At 32.6% G+C, this 18,393-nt stretch overlaps 2 protein-coding genes across 2 annotated transcripts; both read right to left on the bottom strand.

The window, feature by feature from the left end:
- Window positions 1–782: 782 nt before the first annotated feature.
- On the bottom strand, window positions 783–4,667 carry LOC114735588 (boron transporter 4-like). Its single transcript, XM_028923277.1, has 12 exons — window positions 4,564–4,667; window positions 4,358–4,440; window positions 3,863–4,055; window positions 3,698–3,729; window positions 2,832–3,025; window positions 2,580–2,753; window positions 2,387–2,482; window positions 2,183–2,299; window positions 1,796–2,100; window positions 1,410–1,692; window positions 990–1,130; window positions 783–871 (listed from the first exon to the last, which is right to left on the bottom strand). The coding sequence occupies exons 1-12, from the start codon at window positions 4,665–4,667 to the stop codon at window positions 833–835; spliced, it is 1,761 nt and encodes a 586-aa protein (XP_028779110.1). The 3' UTR covers window positions 783–832.
- An 8,152-nt stretch (window positions 4,668–12,819) lies between these two features.
- On the bottom strand, window positions 12,820–17,148 carry LOC114735590 (boron transporter 4-like). Its single transcript, XM_028923281.1, has 11 exons — window positions 16,960–17,148; window positions 16,149–16,287; window positions 15,877–16,045; window positions 15,391–15,557; window positions 15,116–15,289; window positions 14,919–15,014; window positions 14,586–14,702; window positions 14,170–14,477; window positions 13,772–14,054; window positions 13,253–13,390; window positions 12,820–12,920 (listed from the first exon to the last, which is right to left on the bottom strand). Exons 1-11 carry the CDS (start codon window positions 17,145–17,147, stop codon window positions 12,873–12,875), a joined length of 1,827 nt encoding a protein of 608 aa, XP_028779114.1. The 5' UTR covers window position 17,148; the 3' UTR covers window positions 12,820–12,872.
- Between the last annotated feature and the right edge of the window lie 1,245 nt (window positions 17,149–18,393).

The following is an 18,393-nucleotide window of genomic DNA, read 5'->3' as shown; positions in this document are numbered from 1 at the left end:
CTCGGCCCAAAATAACAAAACGAGCCTTATCTGACATTTCATACCTATAATCATCTTTCCATAGTTTGGCATCTTGGCACACAAATCTCCTTTGAGGGCAAAAAAAGAAGAGTGCAAAAGAAAATGATTCTGCTTTGCCCTTCTACTGAGTTATTTTTATTTTGTTGGGTTAAAGAGTAAATTTACCCATAAAGTATTTTTCCATACACATGTGATATTATAAAGTTTCTTTGAATGTAATAGTGCGCATAAGTTTTTTCAAATAAAGTAAAAATGTCATATCTATTACTTATACCTAACGTTCGTTACTTTAGTGTGATGAACTTATTTAGCATCCAGGCATCATCAAGTAACAGACATTAACTACATTTAACGAACATGGCATTTTTTTTTCTATTTGGAAACATTTACTTGTACTATTGCAGCCAAGAAAACTTATGGTATCAGATATTCATAGAGGAATGTCTCATGGTCATATTTGCACCTTAATCCCCCTTTCTTTAATTTACCGAACTTTGTAGTTTTGGTAAAGATACATCAAACCTACGTAACATTAACATAAAACATAAAATTTACATAGAGAGCAGCACTGTTTACGAGGTGTGAACAATACTTCTCAAGCAAAACCGCAGCCAAACATGAGCAAGTCATCCTCTTGTCTGAATTATCATGACATCCCAAAACTGACTGTATATAACATCAAAACTCGACTATTTTACAGTGCATCGGAACCTGAGTTCCTTCCACCCATAGCTGAGTCATGTCACCATTATTAACAAAAGTGCACAAGCTTTATTTTTCCCCCAAAGATCTTTGCATTAATCTAGGAATCCTATTCGCTCTGGATTTCATCAGGGCACACTTGCAACGCCTTCTCATCACATACAAAAGTAAAAGAAAAGTAAAAGAACAATATGTATGATGTCAGTTTTCTTGTAAGAAATTAAGTGACAGAAATGTATTAATTATAAAATTGTGTGATATAATACCTGTGGATATGCATGTATCTGATCCTCTGATCTGAAGCTAAATGTTTTGACGACCTTCAACTCTCCTCTACCAGTTGTGGCCTCGTCTAATATCTCACCATCACCTATTTCCCTTGATCCCCTACTTGCTGAATCCGCATCCTTAATCAGGAAAAATAATACAGGTTAATTGATTTATACCCATTGGATCCTCACATTTTATTACATGGAGGAGATGTTATGTTATTACAACCACAAGTCTAAAAGTAGAGTCTGTTATGACCCTAAGTCCAAAGGAAAAGCACATTTCAATACACTGGCGTGTTGGCTAGGAAAGCACTTCAAAAGGAGAACCTATCCCCAAAAACTAACCTATTGGGCGGATAAACCTTAAACTTATAGCACTTGTGAGGAAACCAGTAAGAGAAACAGGTTCGATACCTGGGAAGAAGAGAGACGGAAGGAGAGTCTTGGGGTAGCAGCGATTTCTTCATATTCAGCAGCATCAAGTTCCTTTAAATGCTTAGGGCTGAACAGCTTGGGTAGCAGATACTGCCTTATTATGATCAACACAAAGAAAGGCAAAGGAAACAAGATTCCTGCCATGGGAATCCATGTCACTCCAAAGACAACCAACAAATATACAAATTGGAACAGTGTGAAGAACAATATTGCTCTCATTGGTACTGTCTCTACAAACGAAGCATGGTCCCCTTCAAACACCCTATACATCATTTCGAACAAACCAAACTCATTATTAGTTACTCATAATAATATGATTAGTTAATTCTGGTTTCAAACCTTGGAAATTACATAATTATATATACCTGTATCGTCTATTGGGAGATATGAAGATAAATATTATTCTTTCCCAGAACTGATTTCCGGGAAGACTATCAATGGCCATGTAAGCAAAATAACCCCACAGAACTGAAGTGGGTATCTTCTTGATCACAGGCATGGCAAACACAGATCCTCCTACAAGCAATGCTTGCACCAGATTGCTCACCCTTTGCTCGTTCACTCTTATGGGCAGATGTTTGTCAATGTGTTTGGCAGGGTCAAATGTTTCTTTCTCTTCTTCTTTTAGCACAGCATCTTTCAGGTCCTCTAATTCTTTCACCACTGTATTCTGCAAAATATACATACAAAAGCTTCTTTACTAGTTAGCATGGGTTTAATGGGATTATTGGTTAATTATCTAGGTGACTTACAATTGGGCTTTTGTCTATTTCTACAAACACTTGTTGCATGTTTCCATAGATCTCAGAACTGCTTGCTTTGTGCCTCATGCTTTCTTTCACACTTTGCATCATCTTCCTTCGAATCAACTGCAACTCCATATTTAGCCAAAGTGCTTATATATATATATATATATATAGAGTATCAGCGTTAACGTTAATTGAACGTTCATTCACCTGTTTCTTGAGAACAGCAAGGCTTTTGGTGTGCATGGGCGATTGAGGAAGAACTCCATTGGAAGGTGGCAAACCAAGCAACCCACAAAGCAAAGTCTGAAAATTGCTTCACGAGGTCAATGATCGGAGAGCTTCATGACCAAAACACAAGTGATCTTTCATGTAAGAGAGAGATATATAATGATATATATACCATGAATCCTAGAAGCAACACGTCATAATGATAAGCAGAAGGCTTCTTGAGATTGAATTCCTTCTGTTGTGCCATTTGAGAAGCAACGCTATGATCGAAGAAGTAAAGACCCGCAATCATCAATGCAGGGATAATAGCACCAAAAATATATGCAGGTGGAACCTTCCCCATGTCCTGCATATTAATTGAATATTATATCAATATACATTTAAAATATCATCTTTTCTTTTAAGGGCAATATATATATGTTACTTTGATTACTGTCCAATGGTGTAAAGAAGAAGATTCCCAAGCAAGAGGGGCAAAGAGCCTTCTAGGGACTCCAGAGGGAAGTTTGCTTGGTACTGTGAAAGACAAAGCTGTCCACACTACCACCATTAAAGGAACCCCATAGTCTGCCAAGAAACTTCTTAACTTTCCTGTACAAATTACGCAGACCATGTTAGCTTCAGATATAGGTCATCAATTAAGGTCTTAATCAGTGATGCAATTTATTATACTTATTCCTTGACGGCACATATAAAAGACACGTCATAGGCATTGTGGCAATAAATGAAATAGTCAAATAAGATAAGTGAGCATACTTCATAGTCTTTGAGATATAGCATATATTTTCTCTTCTTATTACTTCTCTAGTCTTTAGTCTTTAATGTATGACTTAATTAGAAAATTGATATTGATTCTATATATAAGACCCACATCATATGTCAATTGATATTTCCTCAACAATAGTCAAGTAGGGAAGGAAAAGGAAATTAAAAAATATAATTAGAGTGTTATAGAAAAATATATCATATTAACTAATTTAACTAACATTCTTAATTTACTCAATTTAGTTAATTAGGTCTTATATTAAGTACCAGAGGTGTATATATGTTATTTCACCTACTGCAGTTGGACAATTGATTAGGCATCTCTTACTGGTAAATTAGCAGTTAGAATGTCATAATTCTTGCCTCTTGACTTACACACTCAAGCTAAGGCTTCCCGTAGTTTGAGTAATGCGAGACTTCTTTTTTTTTTTTCTTTCCAGACGCACAAAACTACAACAATTTCAACCACGTGGATTTGACACCATAAAACTAATTGCTTTGTTCAGGAGTAATTTGAAGTGATACATCTTGTTAGTTTAATATAAAAATGTTTGCAACTTCACAGTAACAATAATAACAAACCTTTAATTAAACTTCGAAAAATTCTAAGACGAACTGGCTAACTTAGTTAATGAGAGATAAAAATCACCCATACATATCCTTTTAGAAAATTGATATGATTATTCTTACCATGCAGCCCAAGCCAAGAAGAGTTGTGGCCCCAAATCATCTCTATCTTTAGCAAACTTGTATAAGTAAGTGTACATGATGATAGTGGGTTCTGCAACTCCCAGTATTAACAATGGCTGACCTCCCAGAATTGAGTGTATGATTCCACATATAGCAGTTGAAGCCAGTGCTTCTACTGAAGTCAAGCTTCCATCTTCAAACAAACAAATTAAGGATATTACAAAGATATTTCCATTTTATAAATCTAAGACATGCAAAAAAATCAAAAACTCAGAATAAATTAATAATTAAGCATATCATCCTCAAAGTTTAAAGGCCATAAAAGACGACACAGTTACATATGTAACACAACATGCATAATTCTTTGTCCACTCTTTACAGCTTTTCTTCACTTCTTTTATTGGATCTTCCATGCTAGAATATAATTAATCTTTTGTATACACAAGCAACACACACACACACACACCCACACAAGGCCGGCCGAGGAGGAAGAACCTGTGTCTCTATCGATCTGTTCTCCAAAGGCTATAACAGGAAGAGCAGAAGCAAAGAAAATATAGGTGGTCGGAGCCAATATCCTATCATCATCAGAACCAAAATAAATGAAGATTATTTGTACTATGAACAAGTTTGAACTGAGACATCTTGTGTATATATATCGTTCGATAAATATATATATATATATGTAGTAAGAAAAGTACCCGATTCCTGAACAGATACCAGAAATCCAATCTTCCTTGTAATACTTGCCTCTTCCTCGGATATCACTAACTACACCCTTGAAGGGCGTCTTGAAGTTCTCCATTGTTGTTGCTGAGAGAGAACGACAGAATGAAAGTTTAATAACTCAAAGGGTGGGCCCCTTAAAGATTATAATTTCTATAACGTAGGCACACAAAAAGAGACCAGAGTACGTACGTAGATGATGAATTATTAAATAATATATGGGGAAGAAATTAAACAATTGGAGGAGAGAGAAAATGGGAAGAAGAAGCAGTGAGTCGTTTCTTCTGCAGCAACTTCAATGCTTCATGTGGTCATTATATTTACACGGGGATCATCAGAACCAAAATAAATGAAGATTATTTGTACTATGAACAAGTTTGAACTGGACATCTTGTGTAGTATATATCGTTCGATATATATATATATATATGTGTAAGAAAAGTACCCCCGATTCCTGAACAGATACCAGAAATCCAATCTTCCTTGTAATACTGGTGCTCTTCCTCGGATATCACTACTACACCCTTGAAGGGCGTCTTGAAGTTCTCCATTGTTGTTGCTGAGAGAGAACGACAGAATGAAAGTTTAATAACTCAAAGGGTGGGCCCCTTAAAGATATAATTCTATAACGTAGGCACACAAAAGAGACCAGAGTACGTACGTAGATGATGAATTATTAAGAATATATGGGGAAGAAATTAAACAATTGGAGGAGAGAGAAAATGGGAAGAAGAAGCAGTGAGTCGTCTCTTCTGCAGCAACTTCAATGCTTCATGTGGTCATTATATTTACACGGGAATCAAACATATAAAATGATAATAGTACATCATTTAACTGTTGATCGATTGAAAAATGTTAAGAGGAACAGGCCAAAGAAAAGAAAAATATTAAGACGAAATGTCTTCTTGTGTGGGTGAACCTCAATGCATGCCTCAATACAATCGGTCATTTTATATGGATACAAACATATATAGATGTATTGGATCTCCACCCATTTTATTAAGTAAAAACGTTCAAATATTATTATTTTTAAAATAAAATTTGGATTCAGATCCCATACTCTAAAAAAAATGGATGGGCTAGCGTTTAGATGTAACAAATGATATAAATTGATAGTTGGCTAATAAAATATTCATGGATAAAAATAATAAGAGGAGTAAAATAATACAACGGTTTATTTATAATTATGTTGTGATCCGCTGGGTAAATATATTATAGTTGGACTGTTGGAGACATAAATTAATTGAGCTGTTATTATAATTGAAATATTTATTCATATATTACAAGATTAGGTATTGTGATAACCAATTAACCACTAATTTCATTAAATAATACATCGTAACACTTCAAACTGCTTAAAATAAACATTTTCTCAACTTATATAAGTACGTCAAATAAAAATGGAGTTGACATTTTGACGCAATATACTTCACTAAATTATACGATTAGGTTGCGATAACCACACATAAAAAAAAATCATACATAATTAAACTCCAATTAATTATACGTATATGCTGATATCATCATATGTGTCTAACATCACAAGAGTTGAATTATAATTGAATAAATCTCACTAAATTTGGGGTTAGGTAGAGTGAGGAGATAAGATAACCACCCATTTTGTGAAATGATACGTCACAAGAGTTTAAGTTATACAAAAAACGTATTCTGTATAAGTCCAAATGATGTAGGTTGCTGATTAGCAAAGCTGTGCTACACGTCTATAAAATCAAATAATTAAAATTTGCTTACATCTATGTTTTGAAAAATATACATGTGTGTCTGTGCATATATAAATTAAATTTTTGGGGAAGAGGTGACGGTTCAGTTGTTGTCAGAAGTGATAGGCTGATCGATTGGGTTATCTGCTTTTTTCCCCCTCTTTCTCATTTTCTTCTCCTAATCTCATACCTACTTTTAAATTTTTTTAAAATAGATTATTTAAGTTAAATATTTTATAACATTATTATAAATATAAAGATATAGAATTAAACTGTTAAAATTTTATATGCAAAGTTTCGGTACAGAAAAAAATTTAAAAAAACTCATTTATAAATGATATAATAATACAGTTTTAGTTTTAAAAATATTAATCTGAATTATTCATTTTTTTTCTAAAGATGGAGGATCTGCTTCCAATCAATAGCATGCATGTGTTTGTACGGGATTTTAGCCATCCCCATACTTTTCTTCTTAAAATTATAAGTAGCATTGAATTCATGATTTTTTTAGGTATAAAAAGCTTTCATGCTATTAGACTATAATATTATCAGTTTCTTCATACACAATCTAATCCGTTTATTTGGCTGTTTATTTTTGTAACAGTGTAAGATTGGTAATTCTGAAATTAAATTGCCTTTGTTATTCATTTAATTACAATAATAAAGAAATATTATGATCTTATTTTTTAAAAGGATTTGAGTATAGCAATAATCAATAAAAAAATCTCTGGCCATCAAATCAAATAATTGGATGAGATTGTGTATGAAAGAGAATTATCGATAGAGAGTATGGAGTAGATCCAAATTTGTTACATGGAGAGAAGCAGAAGATGACAAATGGGGTCATAATTTTGAGTTTGTTTCCTATGTTATTACTAAGGAATCGCAAACCAAATTTGCTTCCTATGGTTCCTCGAAACTTCTGTTTTGGAAGCTCTATGAACATGTGGACTCAATTAATTCGGGGCCACAATATTTATCAGCATATTATTTTATGCATGGATTCGTTGTGCCCGTGATATTCCAAGGATAAATTACTTAATAATAATATCTGTCAAGAAAAATTATCATTTAAAAAACAGACAATTTTCTAAGTATATTTTTGAATTAAATTTGTCTCAAATGTATTTTTATAGTTGTATATGACTAGTTCGATTTCTTTATTTGTCATACGTGTATATATATATGGAAAAAAAATAATCTTTTTGATTCTTATTATAATTTTAACTTAGTTGCAAAACTTTAAATGATGTAACTCAGTCCCTATCAAATATATATTTCATGAAACTTTGGGACTACTGTTTATGAATTGAATTACAGTACTAAAAGATTAACTTTCTAAATATATACTCATATATAATTGTGTCCAAAATAATACTCGTAGTTAATTTCATTCACTCTCTGTAATTAAAATTAACAAAGGGAAATTCCAATGGATGCATCATATGCTAAGAAATATATATTATGTATATTCTGGTTAAAAGTGGGATACATTAAACAGTGCCACATTTGGCTTACTGATGTAATTATTTATTTTCATGTTGATGTGTTTTCCCTTATATATTTTGGATGTTATGCTCTTACAGAGATGTAAATCTTATATCACCAAATAAAAAAAGGTAATATCTTATTTAATAGGAGTTGGGTCAAACAAGTGAAATGGGGGGATTCGAGGAGGACGAGGATTCAATCATCCCACTTGATGGGTGAATAAGAATATTTAAAATTAATTTCTGAATCACTGAAAAACCGGATTCCCACGGCACATCTCATGCTATGTTTCAAGATCCGCAGGTAGCGTCTCTTGTCGGCTACACTAAACGGCATTGACATTCTAATAAATTAATAATGACACAACAGACCCATTATTAGGGGCACCGCCTCTTCACCAACCCCACGCAAACAGTCTTTATGCGCGTGTGTGTGAAACATGGAAATACCCTGTAATTTTTGTTGGCGTATTATTTACTCTTCCGATCTTTAATATAAGACCTATTTAACTAATTTGATCAGATTAAAAAATTTAGGTAAATTAGTTAATTATAAGAAATGTAACACATTTTTTCTAAAACATCATAATCAACTTTCTTAATATCCCATCTCCCTCTTTTTCTTGATTATGGTTGAGAGAGTATCTATAGGAGTAGTTTAGAAAAAATTTATAAATATGATAAATGAGTCTTATATTTAGGATCAAAACTAACTCAACAATTGAGTTTTATATTAAGGACTGAAAAAATACTATTTAGGGTTTGTTTGGTTGGAGGGGAGGGGAGGGAAAATGAGCCCCTCCCCTTATTTGGTTAAAAATTTTGGAGGGGAGGGGAGCTAAAATGTCCCTTCCCCTCCCCTCCCTCCCCTCCCTCTCCCCATTTTGGCTCCCCTCCAAATTGGGAGTTTTTGGAGGGGAGCCAAATTTTTAGACCATTATGTCCTTATAATTTTTTTAATATTCCACTTCTCTACCCATAAAATATATTATTAATATTTATTTCAAATAAAAAATATATTATCCTAAGTACAAAAATAAAAAATATATACATTATTATAATTAAAAATATATTATAAAAAATTATTTAAAAAATAAAAAATTATTTAAATAAAAAATTATAATATTATAAAATTAATTTTTTTATAAATATATTATTTATTAAATATATTTTAAAGATGGAAAAAAAGATAGCGTAAAGAGAATAAAATTTCATTTTTCTTAGAACATATAAAATTGTTAATTTGATTATTTTAAATATATTATTATATTAATAAGAATAAAAAATTACTGTATCAATTTTTTAATACACATATTAACATGATAGGACTGAATTTTTATTAAATTATATGATTTAAATTAAGATGTAAATTAATTTATATAATATATCAATAAAAACATAAATTAATATGTAAGGGTAAAATGATAAATTGATTATTACTATCCCTCCCCTCCCCTCCTTGAACTAAACAAGGGATCATTAAATATCCTCCCCTCCCCTCCTTTTTAATCAAACCAAACAAGGTGAGGATGAAATTTCCCCTTCCCTCCCCTACCCCTCCCTCCCCTCCCCTCCCCTCAAACCAAACAGGCCCTTAGGGTTGAAGCGTGTTCTCATGAAATATTTTGCCAGACACGTCCAATATTTTAAAGTATTTTATTATTCACTTAGTATTATAAAATATTTTTTCAAATACGTTTAATACTCTGAAGTATTTTGTGATGTGTCTAGTACCTTAAAGTATTTTTTCATATGTATTTAGCATCCTAAAAAATACTGAAAAAATAGTTTATCATACTTAATATAAATTCATTCAATGCACATTTTGAGAGGTTAATGATGAGATTAAAACTGTTTATGAAATCATACTTTAAAAGCACAATTGCTTTGGAAAAAAATTAATACTTTAAGAGGATACTGGATGCACCTGAAAAAATACTTTAGAGTGATGAATGCATTACAAAATATAATTTTAAGACGCTGAACGCACCTGACTAAATACTTTGAGGTGTTGGATACATCTTTATCCTATAATTTATGTGTTCATGTTAATTTAATAAATCTATAACACAACCTATTAGTATATAATGCATAATATTACCTCCGGTCTTAATTATAAGATTTTATTTATAATCTATAAACCAGATCTTATCATTAAAATCGGAAATAGTATTATAGTGCAATGTTTTGGATGTTATGCTCTTGCAGAGTTGTAAATCTTATACGAGTGTATCACAAGAAATAAAAAGGTAATATTCTTATTTAATAGGAGTTGAGGTCAAACAAGTGAAATGGGGGGATTCGAGGAGGACGAGGATTCAATCATCCCATTTGATGGGTGAATGTCAATATTTATAATTAATTTTTAAAATTACTAAAAAATCGGATTCCACGGCACATCGCATGCTATATTTCAAGATCCGCGGGGAGCGTCTCTTGTCGGCTACACTAAACGGCATTGACATTTTAACTTTATTTATTTATTTATTGATATGCTCCATCTAATAAATTAATAATGACACAAAAGGCCCACTGTTTGGTGCCCCCTGTCTTCCACCAACCCCACGTCAACAGTCTGCACTATATACATATATGTGCGCGCGCGCGTTTGTGTGTTACAGAAATACCCTGTAATTTTTGTTGGCATATAATTTACGGTTGAAGTGCATTCACCACCTGCAATATTATGTTAGATGTATCCAGTATTTCAAATATTTTATAGTTCATTCAGCACTTTGAAGTACTTTATTAGGTATGTCCAGTGCTTTGAAGTATTTTATAATGCATCTAGTACTCTTAAATACTCTTCTGGTCCTTAATATAGGATCCAATTGTTGAGTTAATTTTGTTTCTAAATATAAGACCCATATTTATTAATTTTTTCTAAATTACCTCTATGGGTATTCCCTCAACCATAATCAAGTAAAAGAGGGAGATGGGGTATTAAGAAAGATGATTATGGTATTTTAAGAAAAATGTGTCACTTTTTTTTTATAATTAACTAACTTACCTAACTTTTTTAATCTAACCAAATTAGTTAAATGAGTCTTATATTAAGAATCGGAGGAATATTTTTTTAGGCGCATCTAGCACCCTAAAAAATACTAAAAAATATTTTATGATACTTAATATACATTCATTTAACAGACATTTTGAGGAGTTAATGATGAAATAAAACTGTTTATGAAATAATATTTTAAAAGCACAACTACTTCTGAAAAAATTAATACTCTAAGAGTAAAATTATATCACAAAATATTTTAAGGCGTTGAATGCACCTAAAAGAATACTTCAGGATGATGAACGCACTACAAAATATTTTAAAACGCTAGATACATATGACTAAATACTTCAGGTTTACCTTATAATTCATGTGTTCATGTTAATTTAATAAACTACGACACAACCTATTAGTGCAAAATGGATAATTTTATGGCACAAAATAACGAATACACGATTCGACTTTTAGAAACGTCATACATGGACTTTCTGAGGTGAAAAAAAAAATTACACAAACGACTTTTCACTTTTAAAAATTTTCTAGAAGGGACTTTTGGTTTCCTAAATACTTAATACTCCGGCAGTCCTTAATATGGGATTTCATTAGAAAATTGATATTGGTCATATATGTAAGATCTATTTCAGATGTTTATCAATTTTTTGCAAATTAATCCTATTAATATTCCCCAATAATAATTAAGTAGGAGGAGGATTGAGAAGGATGTTTAGGATGTTTTAAAAAAATTATCATGTTAACTAATTTAACTAACATCATTAATCTACTTAAATTAGTTAATTAAGAGGGTGTTTGAATGTAAACCAAACCATGGTTTCAAAAGTGCTTTTACAGTTTACGAAATAAATATGTAGAGGAGTTTATCTCGTTTTGCGGAAAAGTGCTTCTCAGAAACACTTTTAAGCATTCCCAAACCCCCCCAGTCTTAAATATATTAAGAACTGGAGGACTATATATACACACATATACACATCTCCTCGTTCCTTTTAATAACTTTGAGCAAAACCTCCGAGAATGCCTAATGCAATCATACATAAATACTTCTTCGGTTTTTAATGTAAAATCTAATTAACTAATTTAAGTAGATTAGAAATATTAATTAAATTAGTTAATATGATATATTTTTTCTAATACACTCTAAGCTTTTTTGATAATTTTCTCCCTACCTCTTTTACTTGATTATTATTAGAAAATACCAATAGGATTCTTCACCCAAAAAAAAATCAATAAGATTAATTTAGAAAAAAATTAATAAACATGTGAGATAGGTCTTACACATAGAACTAATAATTATTTTTTAATTATGTTATACATTAAGGACTGGAGGACTATTACACACATACATTAGGCATAATATCAACAAAATATTATATGAGGTCACAAACTTGAGCCTGATGTTGATATACTACTTTTCATCCTTAATATAAGAATTAGTTTGATATTCAATTTGGTTATAACTGTAAGATCCTGATCTACTTTATCTTTCATTTATTCATTTTTTCTAAGATAGTTCTTGTAATAATTGCACATATTAAATGTTTTATCATACACATGATGAGTAAGGATATTTAAAATAAGATAACATATATTTATTATAAATACTTAATTTATTTAATATACTCAAATTAGTTAACTAACTTTATATTAAAGATTAGAGGTAGTATTTGTTTGTGTTCAAATAGTATATAAAATTAAAAACTAAAATACATTACCTTCACATTAGAAAACAATATTTTATTTTAAAATGATTTTCGTTTAGTTTTGTTTGTGTGTGTGTGAGAGAGAGAAAATTAACACAAGCCGCTCATCTATTTTAACATCGAACACAATATTTTAGTGCGATACAAAATTAATGCAAAACACAAAACTTAAGCAGGGAGATGCATGTTCCACGCGCGCACACACATTTTCACAAATCATAAGCCTCGCATCAAATCAAATTTATTTGTACAATGCGGTGTCCTTCCATCACTGTCCTTTCTGTTCATTTTCTGAAGAAGAAAGCAAAGTTGTCACCATCATTATATATAACATCTTCATAACTTTTCTTTACAAATCTACGAATCCGTTTCCCTTCCAATTTCATCAGGGTACACTTGCAACGCCTTTGCAAACAAAATGAAAACAATTACACAGGTCAGTTATAATTGTTTCATGAGAAATTAATTAAGGAAAATAAATATTAAAAGGAAAAAAACTTAGGTAGTCAAGTTTCTTAGAACCATTACATCCATTGTTCCAATCAGATTTTATCACTTGTCTTATTTTTCTGCATCAGCTTGGGATAAAATTAATGCTTATGAGAATGTGTGTGTGGTGTTTATAAAAATTATTGCATACACACATAGTGACAGAATTCAATTGAAACAAGAGATGTAATAGTTGTAAGGAATTTGACCAAAGTTTTGCGGATATTAAAATTGTGTGTAATATATACCTGTGCATGTGCATGTCGTCTTTCCTCTAATCTGAAGCTCACAGTTTTGTGCTTTACCTCTCCTCTACCAGTGGTGGCCTCGTCTAATATCTCATCATCACCCATTTCCCTTGATCCATTGCTTGCAAATTCCATTTCCTTCATCATAACAACCGCCCACAAAAGAAAATCACAATTTTTAAATTTATATAAGAAAATACTTCTCAATTCACCAAAAAAAAATTGACAAACAAGGTCTATTTAATAAATCATAGCGGTTTTTTTGTAATTGTTACTAATAATTTTATAGTGGGAAAGTTTGAGTTTTTAATATCAGCCTAATTAGACTTCACCTTACTTTTATCACTTGAACTTGAACTAGTCTCATATGGCAAAATTTAATGTAATTTTATAAGTTGATGAAATGCATGCTCAGCATATTAAGAGAAAATTATTAAAAATAATCCAGATAAACAGTGCAATTGATGAATAAGGGAAAAGACTAGAGAAGCATACGAAATCATGAGTGGAGTTAGTTACCCGGGAAGAGGGATGACGGAAGGAAAGGCCTGGTGTGCCAACAATTTCTTCATATTCAGCGGAATCGAGTTCCTTCAAATGGCGAGAATTGAACAGTTTTGGCAGTATAAACTGTCTTATTGGGATCATCAAGAAGAAGGGCAAAGGAAACAAGATTCCTGCTATGGGAATCCAAGTCACTCCAAAACAAACCAGCAGATAGACAAATTGGAACAGAGTGAAGTGTATTATGGCTCTGACTGGTACTGTCTCTAAAAAGGAAGCATGGTCCCCTTTCAACACTCTATATATCATCATTTCAACAACACAAAATGATCAGTCCGACAACGATTATCATCAATAATGATGTAAATTAGAACTGATTCATTATAGTTTCATCAGTTAAATTTTGGACTTACCTGTAGCGTCTGTTAGGGGCTGCAAAGATAAATACTATTCTTTCCCAGAACTGATTTCCAGGAAGACTATCAATAGCCATGTAAGCAAAGTACCCCCAAAGAACTGAAGTGGGTATCTTCTTGATCACAGGCATGGCAAACACAGATCCTCCTACAAGTATTGCTTGCAACAGATTGCTCACTCTTTGCTCGTTCACTCTGATGGGAAGATGTTCATCGATGTGTTTCTCAGGGTCAAATGGATCATTTTTCTCTTCTCCTTTCAGGACTGCTTCTTTTAGGTTCTCTAGTTCTTTCACAGCTGAACTCTGAAAGACAGAATAAAATAATCTTCTTACTCAGCATCAAGAAAGGGATGCGACTGACTTATAATTTAATGGGATCTGGCGATGATGATGGTGATGATAATAACTTACAATTGGGCTTTTGTCCATTTCTACAAACACTGCTTGCATGTTTCCATAGATCTCAGAATTGCTTGCATTGTGCTTTATGCTTTCTTTGGCACTTTCCACCATCTTCCTTCGAATCACCTATAACTCCAGATTTACCCATTCAAAATAAAAGCCAATATATATAGTCCAAATTGATAGGAATCTAGGAGGTAATTCTGTCCATTTACACGATACTGGCCAATTGGGAGAATTAAACCTCACCATTTTTATGGGGTTCTAGCTTATCATATTTTCTATTTTCAGGTTTTTATACTACTGTTGATAGAGAGCAGGATTGAGATCTCATCAACGCACCTGTTTCTTGAGAACAGCCAGGCTTTTGGTGTGCATGGGGGATTGAGGAAGAACTCCATTGGAAGGCGGCAAACCAACCAACCCACAAAGCAAAGTCTAAAAATTTCTTCATGGGATCAGTGACAAGATAGTTTCACAATCAAAACACGACTCTTGTATATTAATTAGAGAGAGAAACAAAGTGGCATATATACTACCATGAATCCCAGCAACATCACATCATAATGATAGGCCGAAGGCTTCTTCAGATTGAATTCCCTCTGTTGTGCCAATTGAGAAGCAACGCTATGATCGAAGAAGTAAAGACCTGCGATCATCAATGCAGGAATTATGGCACCAAAAATATATGCAGGTGGGACCTTCGCCATGTCCTGCGCCAAATATTAAATCAAATTATGTTTATTACTGAAAACATTATATTGCATGTATATATGCAACTTAATTTTGTTTAGGGGAAACATATATAGAATACATTGATAACACTCCAATGCTGTACAGAAGCAGACTCCCAAGCAAGGGGAGAAACAAGCCTTCTAGGAACTCCAGAGGGAAGTTTTCTTGGTACTGCATAGGACAGTGCTGCCCAGAGTATCACCATTAAGGGCACCCCGTAGTCTGCAAAGAAGCTTCTTGACTTGCCTGTACAAATTAAGTTCACTATGTGAGCTTCCAAGCTCATCCAAGGCTTTAATGGCTCGATCAAGTCATTATTTAGTGAAATATTATGAGCATAGCTTATACAAGAACACGTAACTATATATAGGGGTAGTTTGAAAAATAAATAAGAAATATGGGAGATAAAGTGGATGGAAGTCTTGTAAATAAAACAAAAACAAACTCCTCAATTTATTAACTCCTACATCTAATTGACATGCTCATCCGTGGCTGGTTTTGTTATAGCCAACGGGCTTATTTATCTGCTATCTGATGTTATACTATATGGTATGGAATATATCACCTGTGCCGTATAACGAAGATCTAGCCTTTTTGATCTTGAGAGAAGAAAAGAGGAGGCCAAAAGTGAATATAATTCCCAATAACCCATTTGCATAAAGCCAATGGAACTTGTTCTTCTCCAATTCCGGGTCTTCATCATGTTCAGGAACTTTAAACTCACTCACCATTCCCTGCGTTTTATTAGAAGAATCAAGTTCAAACTTTCGAACTCACTATAGTGATCTCCCATGTATGCCGAATTTTCTGTACATATATGCATCAAATTAGATTTACCTTAATGGCCTCTTGAATGAACAAGACTGTGATCAACATGCCAAAAAGCTCGTCAGCAATTCTGGTGAATTTATTAACAATAGCGCCGGCATTGAATATTGCTAAAAGTATCAACATCAAAGCCGCCCAAAGGCAGGTCCTGATGAAAAGTTCATAAAATCTCAATTCAAGAGACCCACCGATCAATATGTGTGTGTGTGTATGGTCGCAAATGCAACCTTGATTCAACTCCTCAGAGAATAGCCATTTAAAAGCTATATATGAAAAAAGTTGCATTGACATGGACAAATATTTGACTGCTACAAGCTCTACAATATAATCGACAGTATGTTCGACTTAAAATAAGTAAGGAACGCTCAACAGTTAACCGTTTTTGACAGTTATGCACCTTCAAGAAAGTTTCTTATGTTTTGCTTGGGTGAGAAGAGTAAATGAGAGAAGAGAAAAATAAAATTCTGTCCTCATGTTTCGATGAAAAGGAGGAGAATAAATAAAGGAATGGAAAAACACTCGCGATTAATAATACCCATGTAAACTTTTGGTATTTTCCTTGCAAACAATATATAGCCTACTATTTTGCCATCATCACAATAAATGCTGTTTATTCAACAATAAAGAAATATAAAGAATTTAAAAAAAAACACACAAAAAAGGCATGAAAACACACCCTGGAGGCTTCAACTTCTTGGGTCATTAATTTACAAACATAGATCGATCTCAACAAAATAATTATTATCCTCATCATTTTATTATTAAAAAAATTGAATTTTTAACCATGAAAATGAATTATGTTGGTGGTGCTAGCGCTTACCATCCAGCCCAAGGCAAAAAGAGTTGCCTTCCCAAGTCATTCCTATCTTTGGCGAAATTGTACATGTAAGCATACATGATGATGGTGGGTTCTGCAATCCCTACTATGAGCAAAGGTTGGCCTCCAATAATTGAGTGTATGATTCCACATATTGCAGTTGAGGCCAATGTTTCTACTGGGCTCAACATCCCATCTTCAGACAATCACCACCATATCTCACAAATTAATCAAAGACATGTCCAGTATATATATATAATAAATACTCTAAGGCATAGTGATGGAAACTACAAAGCACAATATAAATAATATACATCTAGATATTGAAAACGGGATTCATCAAGATTAAAATAATATAACTAAATTAAAATACACAAAAACGTTCATATATAACCCTCAATAGAGTAATATTTCAATAAAAAGATATCAATTCACACATAATGTAACAAAACAGAATTATTAAAGCACATATTTGAGAAAAGCTCAAAATGGTATCGTTTTAGGCTCAATAAAGGGAGAGGGGGGGGGAAATATAAATCCGACTTAGTTGAGCATTCCAAAACTCTTAATTATCAGATTGAGGAGACCGATTTAACGGTTCACTAGCTTGACCACTCTATTCAAGTTCGATTTTAATACTATTACATGGACACACAATCTATGAAATTTTAAAACAAGAAGATTAAATAGCACAACATTTTGAGTCCAAGAAATAGTTTTTGTCTTATATTATGCAGATTGGTCGAGGAAGAACCTGTGTCTCTATCAAGCTGTTCTCCAAAGGCTATAACGGGAAGAGCAGAAGCAAAGAAGATAAAGGCAGTTGGAGCCAATATCCTATTATCATCATAGAGAGAGAGGGAGGGAGAGAGATAAGTAAGAAATTTGAACCAAGAGGCATCATATATCTGTGTGTGTGCGCCCTTTGAAATATGAAGTAAGAAATTCTTAAAATACCCGATTCCTGAACGTAGACCAGAAATCCAATCATCCTTGTAACACTTTGCTCTTCCTCGAACATCATTAACTACGCCCTTCAAAGGTGTCTTCAAGCTCTCCATTAACAGATCAATAAGAGTTTTTAATGACTCAAATCAAAGGGGCTCTACAATAAGATTTGAAACTTTATATATATATAATATATATATATATATAATCTCACAATAGAGAGCAGATGAATTATTAAATGATGGGAAGGAAATATATAACTCAAGTAGCAGAGCGAAACGATACAAGTTCATACCTGAGAAATAGAAGTGCCTTATACATATATAATGCGCTTCAGGAGTTACCATTATATATGGAATTAAAAATTGTACGATGAAATTATACATAAGCATCTATCCCAGATTTTGCACCGATCAAATTGATTGACTACTTGACATTGTAATTGAATATTATATATCTCACCAATTAAATTATATGGTTTGGTTACCA

This window comes from Neltuma alba, unplaced genomic scaffold, assembly GCF_004799145.2.
Source record: "Neltuma alba isolate B1F8T4 unplaced genomic scaffold, ASM479914v2 tig00013239_pilon, whole genome shotgun sequence".
Lineage (NCBI taxonomy): Eukaryota > Viridiplantae > Streptophyta > Magnoliopsida > Fabales > Fabaceae > Neltuma > Neltuma alba.
The sequence above is the reverse complement of the archived record's forward strand: the minus strand, read 5'-3'. Positions and strand labels throughout refer to the sequence as shown.

Excerpts from the sequence above, each read along its gene's own strand:
- LOC114735588 (XM_028923277.1), bottom strand. The coding sequence starts at position 4,667 with ATGGAGAACTTCAAGACGCCCTTCAAGGGTGTAGTTAGTGATATCCGA. Across the intron at positions 2,101-2,182 it reads AAATAGACAAAAGCCCAATT|AATACAGTGGTGAAAGAATT; the intron begins GTAAGTCACCTA and ends TATATTTTGCAG. Across the intron at positions 872-989 it reads AGATACATGCATATCCACAG|GCGTTGCAAGTGTGCCCTGA; the intron begins GTATTATATCAC and ends TGTGATGAGAAG.
- LOC114735590 (XM_028923281.1), bottom strand. The coding sequence starts at position 17,147 with ATGTTGAGCCCAGTAGAAACATTGGCCTCAACTGCAATATGTGGAATC. Across the intron at positions 16,288-16,959 it reads TTTTTGCCTTGGGCTGGATG|GACCTGCCTTTGGGCGGCTT; the intron begins GTAAGCGCTAGC and ends ACTTTTCATCAG. Across the intron at positions 15,015-15,115 it reads TGATGTTGCTGGGATTCATG|ACTTTGCTTTGTGGGTTGGT; the intron begins GTAGTATATATG and ends AGAAATTTTTAG.